General features: G+C 34.4%; 2 protein-coding genes across 6 annotated transcripts; one reads left to right on the top strand and one right to left on the bottom strand.

Moving 5' to 3' along the window:
- Position 1: 1 nt before the first annotated feature.
- Positions 2-4,470, bottom strand: LOC124180075 (dynein regulatory complex subunit 3). Of its 3 annotated transcripts, none has more exons than XM_046565114.1 (10): positions 4,373-4,470; positions 3,566-3,758; positions 3,063-3,346; positions 2,657-2,829; positions 2,267-2,424; positions 1,629-1,821; positions 1,170-1,377; positions 633-887; positions 390-466; positions 2-222 (listed from the first exon to the last, which is right to left on the bottom strand). In XM_046565114.1, the coding sequence occupies exons 2-10, from the start codon at positions 3,741-3,743 to the stop codon at positions 75-77; spliced, it is 1,674 nt and encodes a 557-aa protein (XP_046421070.1). In that variant the 5' UTR covers positions 3,744-3,758; positions 4,373-4,470; the 3' UTR covers positions 2-74. The 3 variants fall into 3 exon arrangements, with proteins under 3 accessions (XP_046421070.1, XP_046421071.1, XP_046421072.1); XM_046565115.1 differs by lacking the exon at positions 4,373-4,470 and adding an exon at positions 3,848-4,353; XM_046565116.1 differs by lacking the exon at positions 4,373-4,470 and adding an exon at positions 3,848-4,353 and having other exon boundaries at positions 3,566-3,751.
- Positions 4,471-4,552: 82 nt separating this feature from the next.
- On the top strand, positions 4,553-14,603 carry LOC124180076 (TOM1-like protein 2). 3 transcript variants are annotated; one of them, XM_046565118.1, is made up of 10 exons: positions 4,553-4,786; positions 5,541-5,710; positions 6,247-6,528; positions 6,937-7,188; positions 7,380-7,686; positions 8,220-8,349; positions 9,714-9,840; positions 10,609-10,659; positions 11,421-11,614; positions 12,083-14,603. In XM_046565118.1, exons 1-9 carry the CDS (start codon positions 4,729-4,731, stop codon positions 11,601-11,603), a joined length of 1,560 nt encoding a protein of 519 aa, XP_046421074.1. In that variant the 5' UTR covers positions 4,553-4,728; the 3' UTR covers positions 11,604-11,614; positions 12,083-14,603. The 3 variants fall into 3 exon arrangements, with proteins under 3 accessions (XP_046421074.1, XP_046421073.1, XP_046421075.1); XM_046565117.1 differs by having other exon boundaries at positions 6,922-7,188; XM_046565119.1 differs by lacking the exon at positions 4,553-4,786 and adding an exon at positions 5,016-5,156 and having other exon boundaries at positions 6,922-7,188.
- Positions 14,604-16,767: the final 2,164 nt, after the last annotated feature.

The raw sequence follows: 16,767 nt of genomic DNA, 5'->3' as shown, positions 1-16,767 counted from the left end.
TTATACATTTAATTCATTGTGTTCACAGTATTATGAAACAAACTGGCTTTACAAGAAATCAGTTGCTTTATGTTTTATTGCTCAAGTACTGCAGCAATATCTGGATCGTCAGTGTTCACGTATAACGGCTGCTGTAATTGTAGTGCATCAAATTCTTCCCGCTGACACTCAAGAAAATGAGAAATTTCTAGTATCTTCTGACGGTTCCGGTTACTTTCATTCCTTAAAACAGAAAAACGAAGGCCACCTCGACTTTACTAATATGGTTACTGCCGAAAAATATAGATCACAAATTCTACAGTCTACAGTCTATTTTAAAAACGAGACAGATCTCGTGTATCTTGGACATTTGTGGTTTAAATTATCTCAATAGTTATGCTGCTACTTACTCTGCCAATTTTTCAATCTTCTCTTCAAGCCAACCATTAAGTCGACTTGTTAGACGATCTTCACGCCCATCGATGATCTGAATAAGCAGAAATTAAAAGAATTTTATGAGAGCCCATGTCATTTATCATGTTGTTTTGATCCTTATGCAACTGCTCGAAAAACGTAAGCGATGAAAAACGACATTTGTTGATTTTAAATAGCTTAATATTTATTCGTGCACTCAAATAAGCATATAAGCATACCTGTAGATGTAGATCATGGGATGCTGCCAAATTGTTATTCAAAATGTCCTTATCACCGATTATATCCGTTACACTAGGTGACATTTTACTATCTTCCGTAGCCTGACTTGTATTCATAACAACACTAGCTATTCCAGCAATGTTGTCGGTATATTCGGCTTCCAGATTTCTCATTAATGAGAATATATTCTGGGCTGCTTCTAAGAACGATCCAACCATATCTGTCATATGCTGTTTGAACACTTCGTTTATATCCTGCAGATATGTCATTGTTAATATATAATTATCAGTATTTGTTGCAATCAATACTTATAAAAAGCTGCAGGTCAAACGTCGCAAGTGTGTATAATTGATTTGCTCGGTCAATATTAGTTTTATTAAGCAATAGGAGGTATTTGGAGAACTCTGATTACTTGTGCAATCCAAATCAAATGTTTATCATGTATGACTAACTTTGCCTTGTGTGAAACTATATGAATAGCTGAAAGGAATACCAGTAATTCATTCAACACCAGTGATAAATAAATGGATACACACTTCCATTTGGTCATGAAGAATCACTTCCTTGTGCATGAGCTTTGTCCAGGTTCTAGCCACCAAGTCACTGAATTCTTCGGACAGCTGACGAGCTTTGTCTAATTTTTCTTCGAGAACTTCAGTCTCCAACTCTTCAGTCATTGATTGCATAAGTGCTTTTACGTCTGCTAAGATTTCAGCCTTTCTATCCATTATTTCATCCATCATCCTTTATACAAAAAAATTTCAATTGAAAGAAATGCTAATAAATTTATTTGTCCGAAGAATATGATTAGCATTTTTTTTGTGTATTTATACTTGTAATTTAATGAAAGTCTCATTTATTGTGAAATTGTTTTAATAGTATGAATAATTGACGAAATCTGTGATTTATTTTTACTAATTATTGACATTTGCGATTATACACTTTATATTCATATTATTATTATATGAATTATGTAAGGTATATCTGGTACTTACATTTGGGAATCTTTCTGAATGTCGTCTTCACCTTTAGTGACTAAATCTTCAAACATTTTTATTTCGTTGGACCTTCGGATTTGTTCAGCTAGCCCCAGTTCATACAAATCTTTGCAAAGTTCCATGAACTTTACTTTATACTCCGCATATGCAGATCGTGCATCTTCGCTGAGTGTTAAGAAGTCGTTACCTTCTGTAATGAAGTATTTCTGAATCAAAATGTGAATTTTACATATCTTCAGACATTCAATTTTCAAATATTATGGTAAAATTCACACTTAAGACGGAAATTTTATTTATTGAATATTTTTCTGCTTGAAAAGCCTGATTGCATTGATAGATCACGATTAGATATTAAAGAATATCATAGAATACGAGCCACAAACACGATACACAGTGATAAGTCTATGGTGTTTCTGAAATCCATTCTATAATATTCTATTAGAATCTTACAAATCCTCTCAAACTTTTCCAGTAGGGCTAGATTAACGAAAAAAAATCGTATCCCAGACGAATAAGCGTAGTTTGATGCCAAATAGAAAGTATTGATGTCTTAAGATAAAGAGAATAATATTTGAGATATTGTTGATAAAAGCAAAAAGTATTAAAAGAGAAAATTTTCTTTCTTTCATAATTACCCTTGTCTTTTTCAAACATTTTATTGAACAAGTAGTCGTCATCGAGATATTCCACGTAAGATATGGATAATAATGCAACATTTTCCTCAAATGCTGCTTGCTTGTCCAACTTTTCTTGTTCTTTAGCTTCTTCTTCCAACAAATTACTAATGATTCGACTAAAACATTTAAGTATACAAACTGATTATCATTAATTCTGTTTAAACGCATCTAGGATAAAACTTGAACAATGCATTATTAATTTCTTCCTGCAATTCTTTTGCAATAATATTTATATCCCATGATGGCCTGCAATATCTGGCGGTATTAAAAATACTCTAAATCATGAGCATGAGTGGATTTTTACAAATCAATCTAACTCTGTCGATTTACGGGAAATATGAAATTTACTAATGTTCATCAGCGGCAGCCTGGCGTTCTCGGTCCGTTATCATTTTGTACTGAAGATAGATTAATTGTGGTATAAAGGCAATCAAATAGTTCAAATATCCTTCTTTTTCCATGCACGAATTTCCAGAGACATTTAAACTCCGTAATTTTTTGAATTTCCGTAAATACATGACCTGTAAAAATTTAGCAATTATGCTGACCATGAAATTTAAGCAAATTGGAGCCCTACATATAGCTATCAATAATAATTTAATTACAGTGCGATAATTTAAGATTGGTTGATTCAATGATTGAAAAAGCATAAGAATTTCTAGGTGATAATTAACTAAGTTCAAAAAAAAATAACAATAATAACAATAACACACATGATGCGAAATTAGACTTATGTAGAAGAATAATGAATTACATGATGCCAATCGGCAATATTGTTATTTCCAATACTGAAAATTGTAAGTTCATTCAAATCGTCGATTCCCTGAATAAGACTAATTTGATTCTCATACAGCAATAAAATTTCCAAACATTTCAAATGGTTCAAATTCTCCATAGTTTCGATATGGTTGAACGACAGATCAAGCTCTTTTAAATTAATCAGGACATCCAAGTTAACAATCCTTTCAATTTTGTTGTTGCTCAGTTTTAATTTCACCAAGTTTGGCATTAACCATAGGTGGTCTATATTTAAAATATCTAAAAAAGATAAAAGTAATGAGTATAAGGAACTATTTTGTTCTGAAATAGGATTCGACACTACATTACAAAAAAAAAAAACAATTTAACAGCTAGCACGAAGTTTTCCGAGTCTTCATATTCGTACACTCGATGTAAGACCATCGACGTTTATTAATTTTTTTTCGACACCCTACCGCGCCCGTGTTGGATCCCACATAATATCCATAGGTTTCTTACTAAGAAATTCGATTCGAATTTCTGTCACTTCTTCCAGGTTTATCCCATCCTCTACAAACAATCTTCCAGCTTCCTTTTTTGGCCCTTGGTCAATTATTAAAGCCACGAGCATTTTTTGGTCTATCACCCCAGGTTCTGCGGATTCTTGCAATATTATCGGTTTGTCTTCAGTCTTCATAATTTATACTGCGTTCTAAAAACTCTTCGTTGTATTTTGTATGTTTAAATGAAATACAACGATGAAGAAACTGGTGTATGCAGTTGTACGAAACGTTAACTCACGTGAATAATTTTAGCATTCAAAATTCACGTATCATCTAGTTCAAAATGTGGGATGGTCTGATGTAAAATTTAACCTTAGAATTCACATTTGCTTGGTATTCATATCAACAAAATAGTTTCCCGTTTCCATAGCGATATAGATATTTATACTTTCGTCGCAATGAGCCTGATGACGTGACTCATTGAACATTACTATATCGATTCTTTGTTTTTGCCACGTTACAAAATGCACATTCAAGACTAAATCGAATTAAAAGCAATTAGATTTTAATGATAAAGCATTTTTTTTCGCATGATCGAATTCGAAAACTTTGAAAATGAGATTATAGAAATTCGTGATTGTTGAATTTCAAACTTTGCTCCGATTTGAAAATCCGATCATAAATATGGCGGCATCACGCCTCAGTTTTCAGGCAAAATGTATATTAAAAATAACAAATTGTCGTAATAAATATAGACGCAATTGACGAATCCCAGTTCATTACACTCATTATCCGAACGATGTTGACTATAGGCATTACTTACGCCTCGTCTTCCGAGGCGTTTGAATATGCGTAGCAAGCATTCAATCGAGGCGGCCATTTTGATTTTTGAGCCAATAGGCGGTCATTTAGCGAAGCCAGTGCAGCTGCGTCACGAAAAATGGAGTACCATTGGTCGGAGAAAACATGATTTGACGTCTAGGCGCAGTACTCCATTACCACGGTGTCATATGATTATCTCTACGTGACACATCGGGAGAGTGAAAATTTGATAAACTGTTACTGTCCGACAACAATTTGCCGATAAATTTACCGTCAGGCTACTTACTTATGCGGCAGTAAGCCGAGAGGCAGTGTGCAAAGTTCTAACATCCAAATACGGTATAAAAGGAACAAAAAATGTCTTTTTTCGGTGTACCTGTGAATCCATTTTCGACGCCAGTTGGTCAGAGAATAGGTGAGATTCATAGTTCGTCGTATAAGCCTAGCTTTTTCCATGCCATTGTTGTTTTGACCATATATTCATTCGTCTAATTGGTTACCTACTGCATTATTACGTAAACGTTCAATACTATTGTCTTGGCGTGTCGCGATTTTTTTTAGTTGTTTTGTTTTATTGATTATTTTCTGCACCACATTGTTGTAGCACTCCTTAGCTTTCCTTTCTTTCTTTATTTTTTATATTCCCTTCTTCCTCTGGTTACCTTAGATTTACTAATGAACATTGAGGTGCACTAATTATGTGGTCAATTATCAGGAGCATAAGCGGAACGTTTAATTAGCGTAAATTATTATTGTCTATATTTTCTTACTGAGCTGCTTCAAAGGTGTGAACTGATGGAAACTTATCACAATTTTTGCAATAATATTCCTCTGAATAATGGTGCAATTATATTAGTAATGATATTTCCTTGAAAATATAATTAAATTACCTTGTATCATTGTCTGTTAATGGGCACTTGCCATAGAATCCAATTCACTTGAAACTAGATCTTGTTAACAGGTTTATATTCTATTTTTAGATGAAACTTATTCTGAGTGAATTCAAAAAATCTGCAAAAAAATCTACTCGCTGAAATTTTTTACTCGCATGTCGCAGCCTGCGTGGCAGTAGGAATATAAATGATGTCTACAAATTGAACCAATTATGCGCTGTTACTGTAACTCAACGTGTACTGGAATAATTGAGACATTGTGATATAAAATTGCAGAACAAGCTACAGATGGAAGCCTGCCAAGTGAGAATTGGGCACTTAATATGGAAATATGCGATATCATTAACGAAACTGAAGACGGACCTCGGGATGCAGTTAAAGCTATTCGACGGCGATTGAATCAAGCAGCTGGAAAGAACTATACCATCGTTATGTACACTCTCACTGTTAGTATTTGGTCCTTCTAATTTGTCTGCTATGGGCAAAAACAGAGTTTTCTTTCCCTTAATAGCACAATGTCATGAAGCTGAACCTAGTGGTTCCAGTTAGTCACTCAACATACTCAACTTTTTCCAAATGGAGTTCTGTAGTACAATTCAATACTTATGATTCTGTAAATGTATTAAACTTTCTAGAGATTTGAAGAAATTTTGAATTCTGAGCCTTTACATCATTTTGCTTTGATGATCTTTTTCAACTAACATTAGTATGCATAGCAGCTAATTTTGACCACTGGCTTGAACATAATTACCAACATGCACGTAATTATTATTCACCCCTATAGGTTTTAAGCATTATATTTTATTCTATGTGGTAGAAGATGAAATATTTTTGAACAGCAATAGCAACAACAGTTTCTTCCAATTGTCGTTATACCGCGTATTTGTAGCGCAAAGAAATAATTCCTAAAAATTTGGCTTTGAGAATGGGATAACTCAGGACAGTTTTCTATAAATCAACAACTGTGGTTTATTCGTTTCAGGTTCTTGAAACATGTGTGAAAAACTGCGGCAAGTGTTTTCATGCGCTCGCTTGCTCACGAGAGTTTGTACTGGAGCTGGTTAAATTAATTGGTCCAAAAAATGAACCGCCTACAGCAGTACAAGAAAAAGTATTGAGCCTCATTCAAGCGTGGGCTGAAACCTTTCGTCATCAACCTCATACTCAAGGAGTTGTGCAAGTTTATCAAGAGCTTAAACAAAAAGGAATTGAATTTCCTATGACTGATCTTGATGCTATGGCGCCAATAATTACTCCCCAAAGGGTAAATATAAATATACTTATGCTAGTTCTGACCAATTTACTATGCATATGTATCATACATTGTTCATTGAAAATACAATCTCTCTCAGCAAGGCTTCGAATACCCTTTCAAGTGGATCGTATCGCTATGTTTGCCAAAAACATGTTGTTTGAGACAATATTTTTCGTTATCGTATTGTATATCAGGAATTATTTTTTTCATACCTGATAAGCTATTTACAATGTATGTAGCTCATAGCTCAGACATCAAGCTGAAGCGAGTTTATTTATAAGATTTCAGATATTTTGATAAGGAGAGATAGGACAGTTATTCGTTGTTTGTAGATAAAATCGCAATTCACGCTTTTGTTTAAAGTTTAGTTCTTTACTTTTTTAATACCTTTATAAACAACAGAAAGTGACTTATCAGAGTGTACCGGAAAGTGAGCAGATCACGGCATTGGCAGTCCCACCGGTAGGTGAACAACCTCCCATGCCGCTGGCAGTCCAAGGGAGCAATGTGCCTGCTCAACTTACAGAACCACAGCTGGCCAAGTTACAGAGTGAGTTGGATGTTGTTCAGGGTAATATGCGCGTTCTTGCTGAGATGCTAACGCATCTAACCAATCCGAATCAAACGGCTAATCAGCAACCAGATCCAGCTGACTTGGAACTCCTTACGGTATAATGATAGTTATTTTCTTTACTTATTATTTTACCCAATTTTTATTTATTTATTTAATAATTCTTTGGTAAATGGTTTAAATAATTCATTTTTGGTATTCCCTGTTTGAATTTTAATGTAGCAGCAAGTTATCACCATATACTTTCAATAAAGTTGTAATCTTCTAAATATTTGCATTAATATTTTAGGAGCTACATTCCACCTGCAAAGCGATGCAAGAACGAGTTGTAGAATTAATTGGTAAGCTCGCCCATGATGAAATGACTGCTGAATTGCTTCGTGTGAATGACGAACTTAACAACTTGTTTCTGCGTTACACCCGATACACGAAAAATAAGGCAACACCTCCTAGTACTATATTGGCACAGACCATTGGCCAACCACCAAATAATGCACGTGTTAATGCCGCTCCTGTGTTGAGCAAACGTGAAGCTGAATCACTAATCGACTTATCAGACGGAACAGACAGCTTGGGAAAAGAATTAGCAAGCATCAGTAAGTCTAAGAACTACGTCAACATTTTAGCCACTTGTTTTTGACCAAATTCGACTCATATCCGTCTAGGGAATGTTTAATTCGACTGAGCTCCCTTTTCTCATATGTGCTATAGAATTCTCTGTGATCACAGATATTTCAATATAAAACCTGATTTTGGCAACAGTAGTGTGGGGCAGAACTTTCGGGCAGTGTAAACTCGTATTAATGAAAAGATGCAAGTTATTTTTAGTCAATTTAGGAAATTGCATCAGATTCATATTTTTATACCCAGTTTAGAATAAAAATTGTATTTGAAAGTATACAGTTTCACAAAATATTATCAAAGAACAAATCTTTCAATTGAATGGTTATTCATTACTTTAATTGTAGGGTCTAGTACCTGATTAAAAACGACTGTAACACGTTGTTATATTTCACCAATTTTTGTATCAGAGATTTTCTCAATCATTATCATTTTACCAGAATGTGTTCAGTAATTGTTTAATCTGAAAACAAAGCTAATTACATATCATTTTACTTTGTGTGTATAGGTGTAGTGGATGGCGCTCCGAGAGCAAGTGATTCGCGAAAAGAGAAGCCTAAGGAAAAAGAGGGTGACAATGACGAATTTGACATGTTTGCCCAATCACGTACTGCTACTTACGAAACAACGAAAAATAGGTAATCAAAACGAATATTTTATGTAACTAATAATTGTCTAATAACAGCTACCCTAGGAGTATTCTTCAAATTTTTACAGTCTTTTCCATTACTGAATTAGTTTGGCTTATGATTCTTGTTAAATTGGTATACTGGTGAAACAAAACTTATCACTTTTATTACAAATTCTTAGTTGGTGTATTGTAATATCTTAAGATGACTTGATTTACCCAGATAACAGAATGTTCACATAGTGTGTGCATGTTGGTAGGACGTATGTGAATCATCCTACATAACGTGCGTTCATACGAGCGAACACATGTATCCTCAATTGAAATTTATATGAGTCACAAATCGTGGTTGTCGTGCTCGTGCAATACGTAATACTTTCACGTCGTGCGATTGTATTGAGGACTGAAACATATTTATTTTTTATACATGTTATATGTTGCATGAAAAAAGAAAAAAAAATATATATACTTTACCGAAATAATTGTAGTCTATGATTTATAAAATCTAAACTTTACCCCGGAATTGATGAAGGTAAATATGGCTACCCCCATGACCGGAATCATGATGGAACTTGTGGTGTACTGCTTGGTATTAAAACTTGGTTTTATACCAAATTGCTGTATACTAAATTAATTTTGTTATTTTGACGTCGTTATATATGTAAATGCAACGAAAAGACTTACAAAACCAAACTTGATACTACCTTGCAATACACATTCTGTCTTGACCTTGGTTATGCATGTAGCCATATTTACACTGTACTGGCACAAGCTTTTGCACTTCCGGTAAAAATCGCACACCATTTTTGTACCGATCTTGTCAGTCAAAAATGGTACGTAGAAAGTGTATCCAGCATTATAACGCAGCATACAAGTATAACACAGTGTATGATTATTTCAGTGTACACCTGGTGTGCACTGGTGTAACCAGTTGAAAAAGCTAATAGAATCTTACAGAATAATATTGTTCACAGAATCACACAGATTTAAACCCTTGCAACTATTGAAACAGAAATGAACGGGTAGAAATTTATATATCAAACTTTGTAACTTGATAACATTAGCAATCTATTTGTCAAGCATAGTTTTTTAAAATCTTGGATTACAGCTAACATGATTATTTATAGTGAATAATTTATCGAAGTGACAAAATTATTCTTTACCGAATTAATTGTGTATTACCTACCCACTATGCGACGTACGCAACATTTATGATGAGGCAATGCAATCAGTGTGCTCGCACTTAACTTCATGCGTTGTACCCTGTGTGATTAATATGCGCTGCTTGGTTGTTACCTATAACTATTTGATTCAAATCTATTCCGTCTAATGATTTGTTAGAGTTGACGCAATAATATATTGCTTTTTTTGCAGTGGTAGCAGATACGAGGATAATGCTGAACAGCCGGTGAGTGGGGGAAGTCTAAGCTCAGCCATTCTTAATCGAAATAACCCTAATCAACCGCCGCAGAACACAACAACCGCTGCTCCTGCAACTGTTGTACGTAATAGTAACCTCTGATAATATTTCAGTCATTCATTATAACTACATTGTGACAATTCTTCAGGCAGTTTAATGTAGGTATTGTCGAGCTTTTCAAAAACAAAACTTGAGCAACATTACTCTACATAATTAGATACAGTATTGTTTCGAATATATACCGACCCCCAATTCTAAGATAGTATTTCAGGCTGTTTTTCTTAATTACCAACACATAAGACGGGTGCGCGTATAAGACGGCGACGATTTTGGTGGATGCTGTCAACGACAAAAAACCTCGGCTTATATTCGGAACAATACGGTATACAAATTTACAACAGGTTTGGTATTGTGCTGAGAATGATTTTAATTGCTTGTTTACTAACTGTTGCAACATTTTCAGGATTGATGTTGTAATTTTGTCTTTTTTTCGTCGTAATTGTACTCTATTCAGAGGCCATGATGGTGATGTGTAACAATGTTGGCTTTTTTTTGTAATGTTTGTAAAATGCTCTGATCATACAAAAATCGTGATTTTTTCACCGACTTAATATCTACTAAATCAAAGTTTTTGTACAGTAATTGCCAAGGTTTTTCTTTTTTTTACCATGCTACCAAAATAAGGATCCTATTTTAAATTTCTATTTTATTAAAAGAAAATCGTCGGTTACTTGTGTCTTTACTCTGGTTTCAAAACGTGATGTCAATTTTTAGGCACAGTTGATTCATCTTTTTCTGCTTGCCTTGGTATTTGGTTTTGCTGAATGTTTGTTTTCTTCTGTTGCTCAGCTAAACCAAGAATCTGAATTCAACGAGATGGCTGCTTGGTTGGATCGTACGGTGAGTGATTAACTTCTTATTTGTGAACTTGTATTTTAATAGCCTTCACTTTCTTCCTTCAGATGTGTAATTTGATTATGTTCTTGCCCTATGTTACGTTCTATTCAATATATTTTATATATGTGTCCTACACGTTCTACAATATTTGGTTATCCGTCAAGTTCAATCCATATTAATTGCAGTAAAGTCAAATTTGCATGACAGATTGATTGAAGTTTTTGAAAACTAGTTCCACTGCTCTTTCTATCAACTCAGTAAAGCTCAAACTGTTTAACAAGGGTCCGTAATATTGGTAAACCGTGGACTACGTTCATCAAAGCCTAGTAAGTGCAGAGTTTAGTTTTTACCAATCCAAAGACAAATTGAATTTGGAGTGACTTGTGAACACTCAAAGGGTACTAGGGTACTACTCGTTTATGAAAAGAAACCGAAGGATCACCTTGGAGTTTCGTGGAGTTTTGGTAAATTCTGATGTATCCGAAATTCCTCACTACTCGTTTTATAAATATCTCAAACTGCGATTGTCGAGTTGGAAAAATCATGTTATGTATTAATTCAACAATATTTTTATCTAGTACAGAAGACTTGTCAGCACTCATGGTAAAAATTGTTATTCGCATGTATGTTGTAATTCAGGGCATATAAATTCAGAGTCACATATGTGATAGTTTGGGAATTGTAAACTAACTGAAAAAATTATAACACCACAACCATTTTCCCTAACCATGATGATGAATTGGTTTCTCCTACTCTAATTTCAGCCCGGTGCCCAAGGTGACCAAGAATCATTAACATCATTTGAGTTTGAAAGATTCCTAGCTGAGAGAGCAGCTGCAGCCGAAGCGCTACCCACCATACCTCCTACGACTACCGCGACGACTACTAATACAAATGCTCAGCGCCAAATTAATAAAGATCAAGACAAGTCCTTATTTGCTCTCTAGGCAAGTATGAGGTAAGCCCATAAGACTACGGCTTAAGCTTACGACTACTTTGGATCTAAGTCTGAATTACTTTACTCAATCGTACTAAAATTATAATGATGATGGACAATTGATTCCTATTGTTATATGTAGTGATAATTTGAACTAACCATAAGGACAAGTGAATTCATCACTGGTATACATGGAGTTATTCATTAAAAAAATTTTTACCTTAGAAATGGTACCTATAAGTCTAAGAGATTTTGTTCAGTAGCAAACAGTGGCCACAATTCTTTTAGTTACCATTCCAGGGTCAACTTAAAAAAAAAGTTTCATCGATGACATGCTTTACTCTGTGTTGAGCAATGGATGATTATATTCACATTTAGTATATTGAATTGCGTATTACGCAAATTTCAACGTAACAAACAGTAGTTGCATCGATCATGTGGAAGACAGATGTTCATACAATTACCCTACTTTTTTTTTTTGTTACACAGGGACTATTCAGCCCAGTGAGAGACTGCTTCACGCTTTTACGTACTTACGTTAAAATAACGATTTGATCCACTAACTATACGTTATGTTATCTGTTTTAATCTGAAATTGTTGATGATTAAACACATGACTATGAAAAAGGGTCGATTATTTGCAAGCACTGCATAGTAAGACAAGCCGATTTAAAGAAATATATATGGTTACATTAATATTGTTTTAAATATAAATTACATTATATATTACATACATGTGCAGGGTTTTTTTTTTTGAAATTGCAAATGTGGAGTACGAGATACTTCACATGTGTTGCCTCAAGGAAAGTACCCTATATATCTGTAAAAATAATATAGATACATATATATGTTACATGAAGTATAAAAATTAATCTATTGAGGAATCATACTTACATAACTCAACTGTAAAGTATAAATGATTCACAGCTTCTGATTTCGATTTCTCAACGTAACCCTGAGAGAGAGTTTCCGCTTACATAGAATGTCACTTACAAGCCTTCCATGTAATTACAAAACTTTAGATTTCATTTATCACTGTAAAAATCGTTGCTTTTTTCTCAGTTGAACAAAACATTTTAGTTCTAACCGCAATAGTTGTAAACGGTAATTATTTATAAAATATAAACCTATTGTTTTTTGTTTCATCATTTTGTTGAAGACTTTTTCATTCCAAATTTCTGTCGAGCCTTACCAGTTGTTTCAAAGCAGCTAGATTTATTCGGCAATATTACATAAATTTTATTGTCAAATGATTTTCAAACAGTATTGTAAGTTAATTTGTATCCTGTAAAGTTTTGACCTGAGGCTAGCGCGCATTTGAAATATACCGCATATTTACATCTCATTTGCGTATACAGACGTACGTATTTAGAGTTTTATAAAATATAGATCCAAATATAAGGTATCGTACATGTTCAGTAATATTATAAAGATTGATAGAAATTATTAGAGCCAGTTCTATATAGAGCAAAGTTTGAATAATACAAACGTACGGTGTACTTGCACACTGCATGTTGTCAATTCAAATAGTTTACAACTAAAGAAAATGCCTTCAAATTTAAAAAATTTACGAATGCCATATATCTGGATTGTTTGGATACTATTTAAATGCAGCGATAGTGACAATTACTTCGATACTTTATACTTGCTAGTAAGTACTGGTATGTATAGAACTGAACATGGAATTTAAAATACAAGAAAAAGTTAGAGACGATTGAAAATCTAAGCTGTAATGACACACAAGTGTGAGAAAAAGGTCATAGGGGGATAAGCTAAAATTGCCTTTTATGAATATCTTGACGATAAGTAGTTATTATTACAGGTACATACATACATTATATAAAAATAAGAGTATAACTGGCAACTATTGAAGTTCGAACAAATCGGTCAAGTCAACCCTGAAAGAAAATCAATTTCATGTATTTTATTAATTTTTTTTCATTCTTATAATCCAATTGAGATTGAAGTCTGAAACTTGCAAAATCTTAGTATTTTAATAGTACTTCCATATCCATAAAATATTAAGATATTTGTCAAAGGTATTTTTAGCTTGCTTGTCCCCAGATGGACTAGCAGGCTTATGATCAGAAAATCATATTATGAAGAAATCTAAAAGTTGTTGAGCTAATCGAAATTTGAATTTTTTAAGGCGTGGAAATTTAATTCTAGTATATTATTTTTTAGAGTATTTTTATATTCAAGCAATTGATGTTGCGCTTTCTTCGAATTTTATCTTCTCTAATGTGGAGACAAATTTTACGTTTCGGTCAAAATTAGTTGAATATAGGTACGTATATTATATTTCGAAATCGAAATTTCAATTGTTGTTTAGTTATTGATGAGTTGATAAGTTTGCAAATGCCCATACCCGCAAGCGTGTCAACTTGGCCTGGAATCAGGAATTTGAGAATTAAGCTCTGGATCACAGATGCAAATACAATATGATTGGATATTATAAATCTTCTCAATATCTGTTATGAGTGGACATAGTTTAGCCATAATAAAAATGGACAGTTATCCGTGAGTGTATGTTGTGCATGCTTTCCGGCACTATAAAAAGAGAGAAAAAGCATAAATCTCTTTGAGATAAATTGGTTGGATGATGTATTGACCACACGAGGACACATCCTTTGAATCACTGGCTCATCAAAGTATAGTTTTATTAGATTCCTCCAAATTCTACCAAGGGTGTTGTTGAGATATATTATGCTCTCATGATGTTTCTGTAATTAAAACAAAAAAACCGAAAGTGAAATAAGCTATACCAACGACTAGGAAGAGAAAGAGAGAGAAAAATGTATGGATAAACTATGAAAGCTTCGTAACTTAAATTGGGAGGGTCCATACTTAAATTTCTGCATCTATAAATTTTTCGAGATGGAGTGCTAGGATATTGTTGAATATGATTTGATGATTTATTTGTATTATTTACCTGATTGCTACGTTACGAAAATGTATCTGAACGATTTGTAATAATGAAATATTTAATAATTATAAATATTCACATGCTGTTGGAGATTTTTATTTATTTTACCTCATACGATATAATAAATCTTTTCCGCTGAAATCTAATTATTTTCAGGTGAATCTGACTTTCAGGCTATATAAAGTTGTCATATTATTGAAGACTGCGTATTATAGACTGTTTTCCTATCAGTTCTTCTTAAAAATGTTTGGTCGTGGATTTGATTTGTATGACCCTTCTCTGACTAATTGAATGTCCAGGAACTCAGAAAACGCAGCGAAAAGAGCGTGGGAACAACAGCAGAGACAGTACGAAGAAAAGAGCACCAGCTGAAAAATATCAAAAACACAGGTTCTGGTTTTTCGGCTCTAACTTCTGATATGTTGCTCGCAGCGCATTGGGACTGCGCCCAATCGATTCCTCTCGCAAAATTACGTCGGAATAGCGCGTGAAAGAATTTATTTCAGCACTTTTCAAAATCGCGAAAATTTTCGCCAAAAATACAAAGGGGTAAGCCTTGCTGTTTTTTTGGGCGAAAAACTTTTAGTCACCGATTCGATTTGTATGACCCTTTTCTGATTGAACGGACCCCCAGGAACTCAGAAAACGCAGCGGAAACAGCGTGGGATCAACAGGATAGAAATCACGAAGGAAAAAGCACCTGCTGAAAAATGTCGAAAACACTGGTTCTCATTTTTTGCCTGTAACTTATGATGCGTTGATCGCAGCGTATTGGGACTGCGCCCAACCGATTGCTCTCGCAAAATTGCGTCGGAATAGTGCCAGAAAAAATTTATTCCAGCACTTTTCAAATATTAATCCTCACGTAATATTTTTGATGTCTTCTGACACTGAAAATATTTATTGCTATTCCAGGTACAACCCAAGGTGGCTATCGGTGGTTGTTCGAGGTGGTTGGCGATTGTTGGAGGTGGTCGGAGGTGGACGAGGAGGAGGAGGAACTGAACTGAGTCTCGAAGCCCTGTTGACATAAAAGCAGCTATTCGATAGAAATTATAGTTTATAGTTTACACAGCCCATTGCATGATATTTCATTATAAATACATATGTTTCAATGTATTTAGGAATAATTTATCAAATATACAGAAGTCATGTGCAAATAATAAATGAATTGATTCGACCGCAGTTTGATGTATTCATTAGAGCTTTAACAATAAATTTAAGCTTTGTTACTTCTTTTATTTTATTATGGATAATCAAAAACATTTCCGACTAATCGTGCTGTGGAAGCATGGGGATTAAACCAAATGTAGCAAAAGATTAGAAACAGTGTATGTAGAGTACGAGTATTTTTCTAATAATGCAGATAGAATAGAATACCACGCCTTGCGAATTAGCTTTCCAGTCAGAGATGAATGATGAATTTTAAGGACTGCATTATCGTTGATGAATACTCTATGCCTCATGGGAAAAGAAAATCTGTAACGACAAACTTGATGCACCGGATCATCGTCGACTTTAACTTTTGAAATGTCCTACCATTTTCGAACGCCTCCTACCTCCCCCTGCCACCTCCGACCATCAACGGCCACTTTCGAGCACCCCCTATCACCTTCTGCCAGCGCCGACCGCCTCCTACCATTTCCGAGCACCTCCAACCATCCTATTTACCTATATCACCAGATTAGCTATGATATGAAAAGAGAAGAATTATTCATTTCGAAATGGGATTCTATTCGACGCGCGCTCGATGTATTCCATGACATTAGTATTCATAATTATTCCAACAACTTTTCATTTGCTCTCTCGATCTTGAATTTTCATAGGCATAGAATCGAAACGTTGTTTTAGCTGGTCGCAAGTGAAGTATCTGCGTTGGGTGGAGGAGCAGAATAGTTTTTCGAAAAGTATTCGGATGGAAAAAAAATTCAGAGTAACTGTAATACATCACGGATGCGTTAATTTTGAACGAGATGAAACGGATGCTTCGTATATGAGACAGTATTTAACGCTGCGTAGTGATTTAAAGACCTAGAAAGGTGATAGGGAGAGAAAGAACGACGCTTCTTAACATTTCGAGTGTATTTTAACACACATTTGAAAGATACGAGCGAAATTTTTCATCATCCAACTGTCGCAGAACGGCAGCGTTATTAGCCGAGCCGTTCACTGAAGAATATATCCTCAATCAACGGCTGACTATCGAAGGGCCTGGCCGCTTGAGTCTGGAATCGGCAGGAGAGATGAA

Source organism: Neodiprion fabricii, chromosome 4 (assembly GCF_021155785.1).
Source record: "Neodiprion fabricii isolate iyNeoFabr1 chromosome 4, iyNeoFabr1.1, whole genome shotgun sequence".
NCBI lineage: Eukaryota > Metazoa > Arthropoda > Insecta > Hymenoptera > Diprionidae > Neodiprion > Neodiprion fabricii.
The sequence above is the reverse complement of the archived record's forward strand: the minus strand, read 5'-3'. Positions and strand labels throughout refer to the sequence as shown.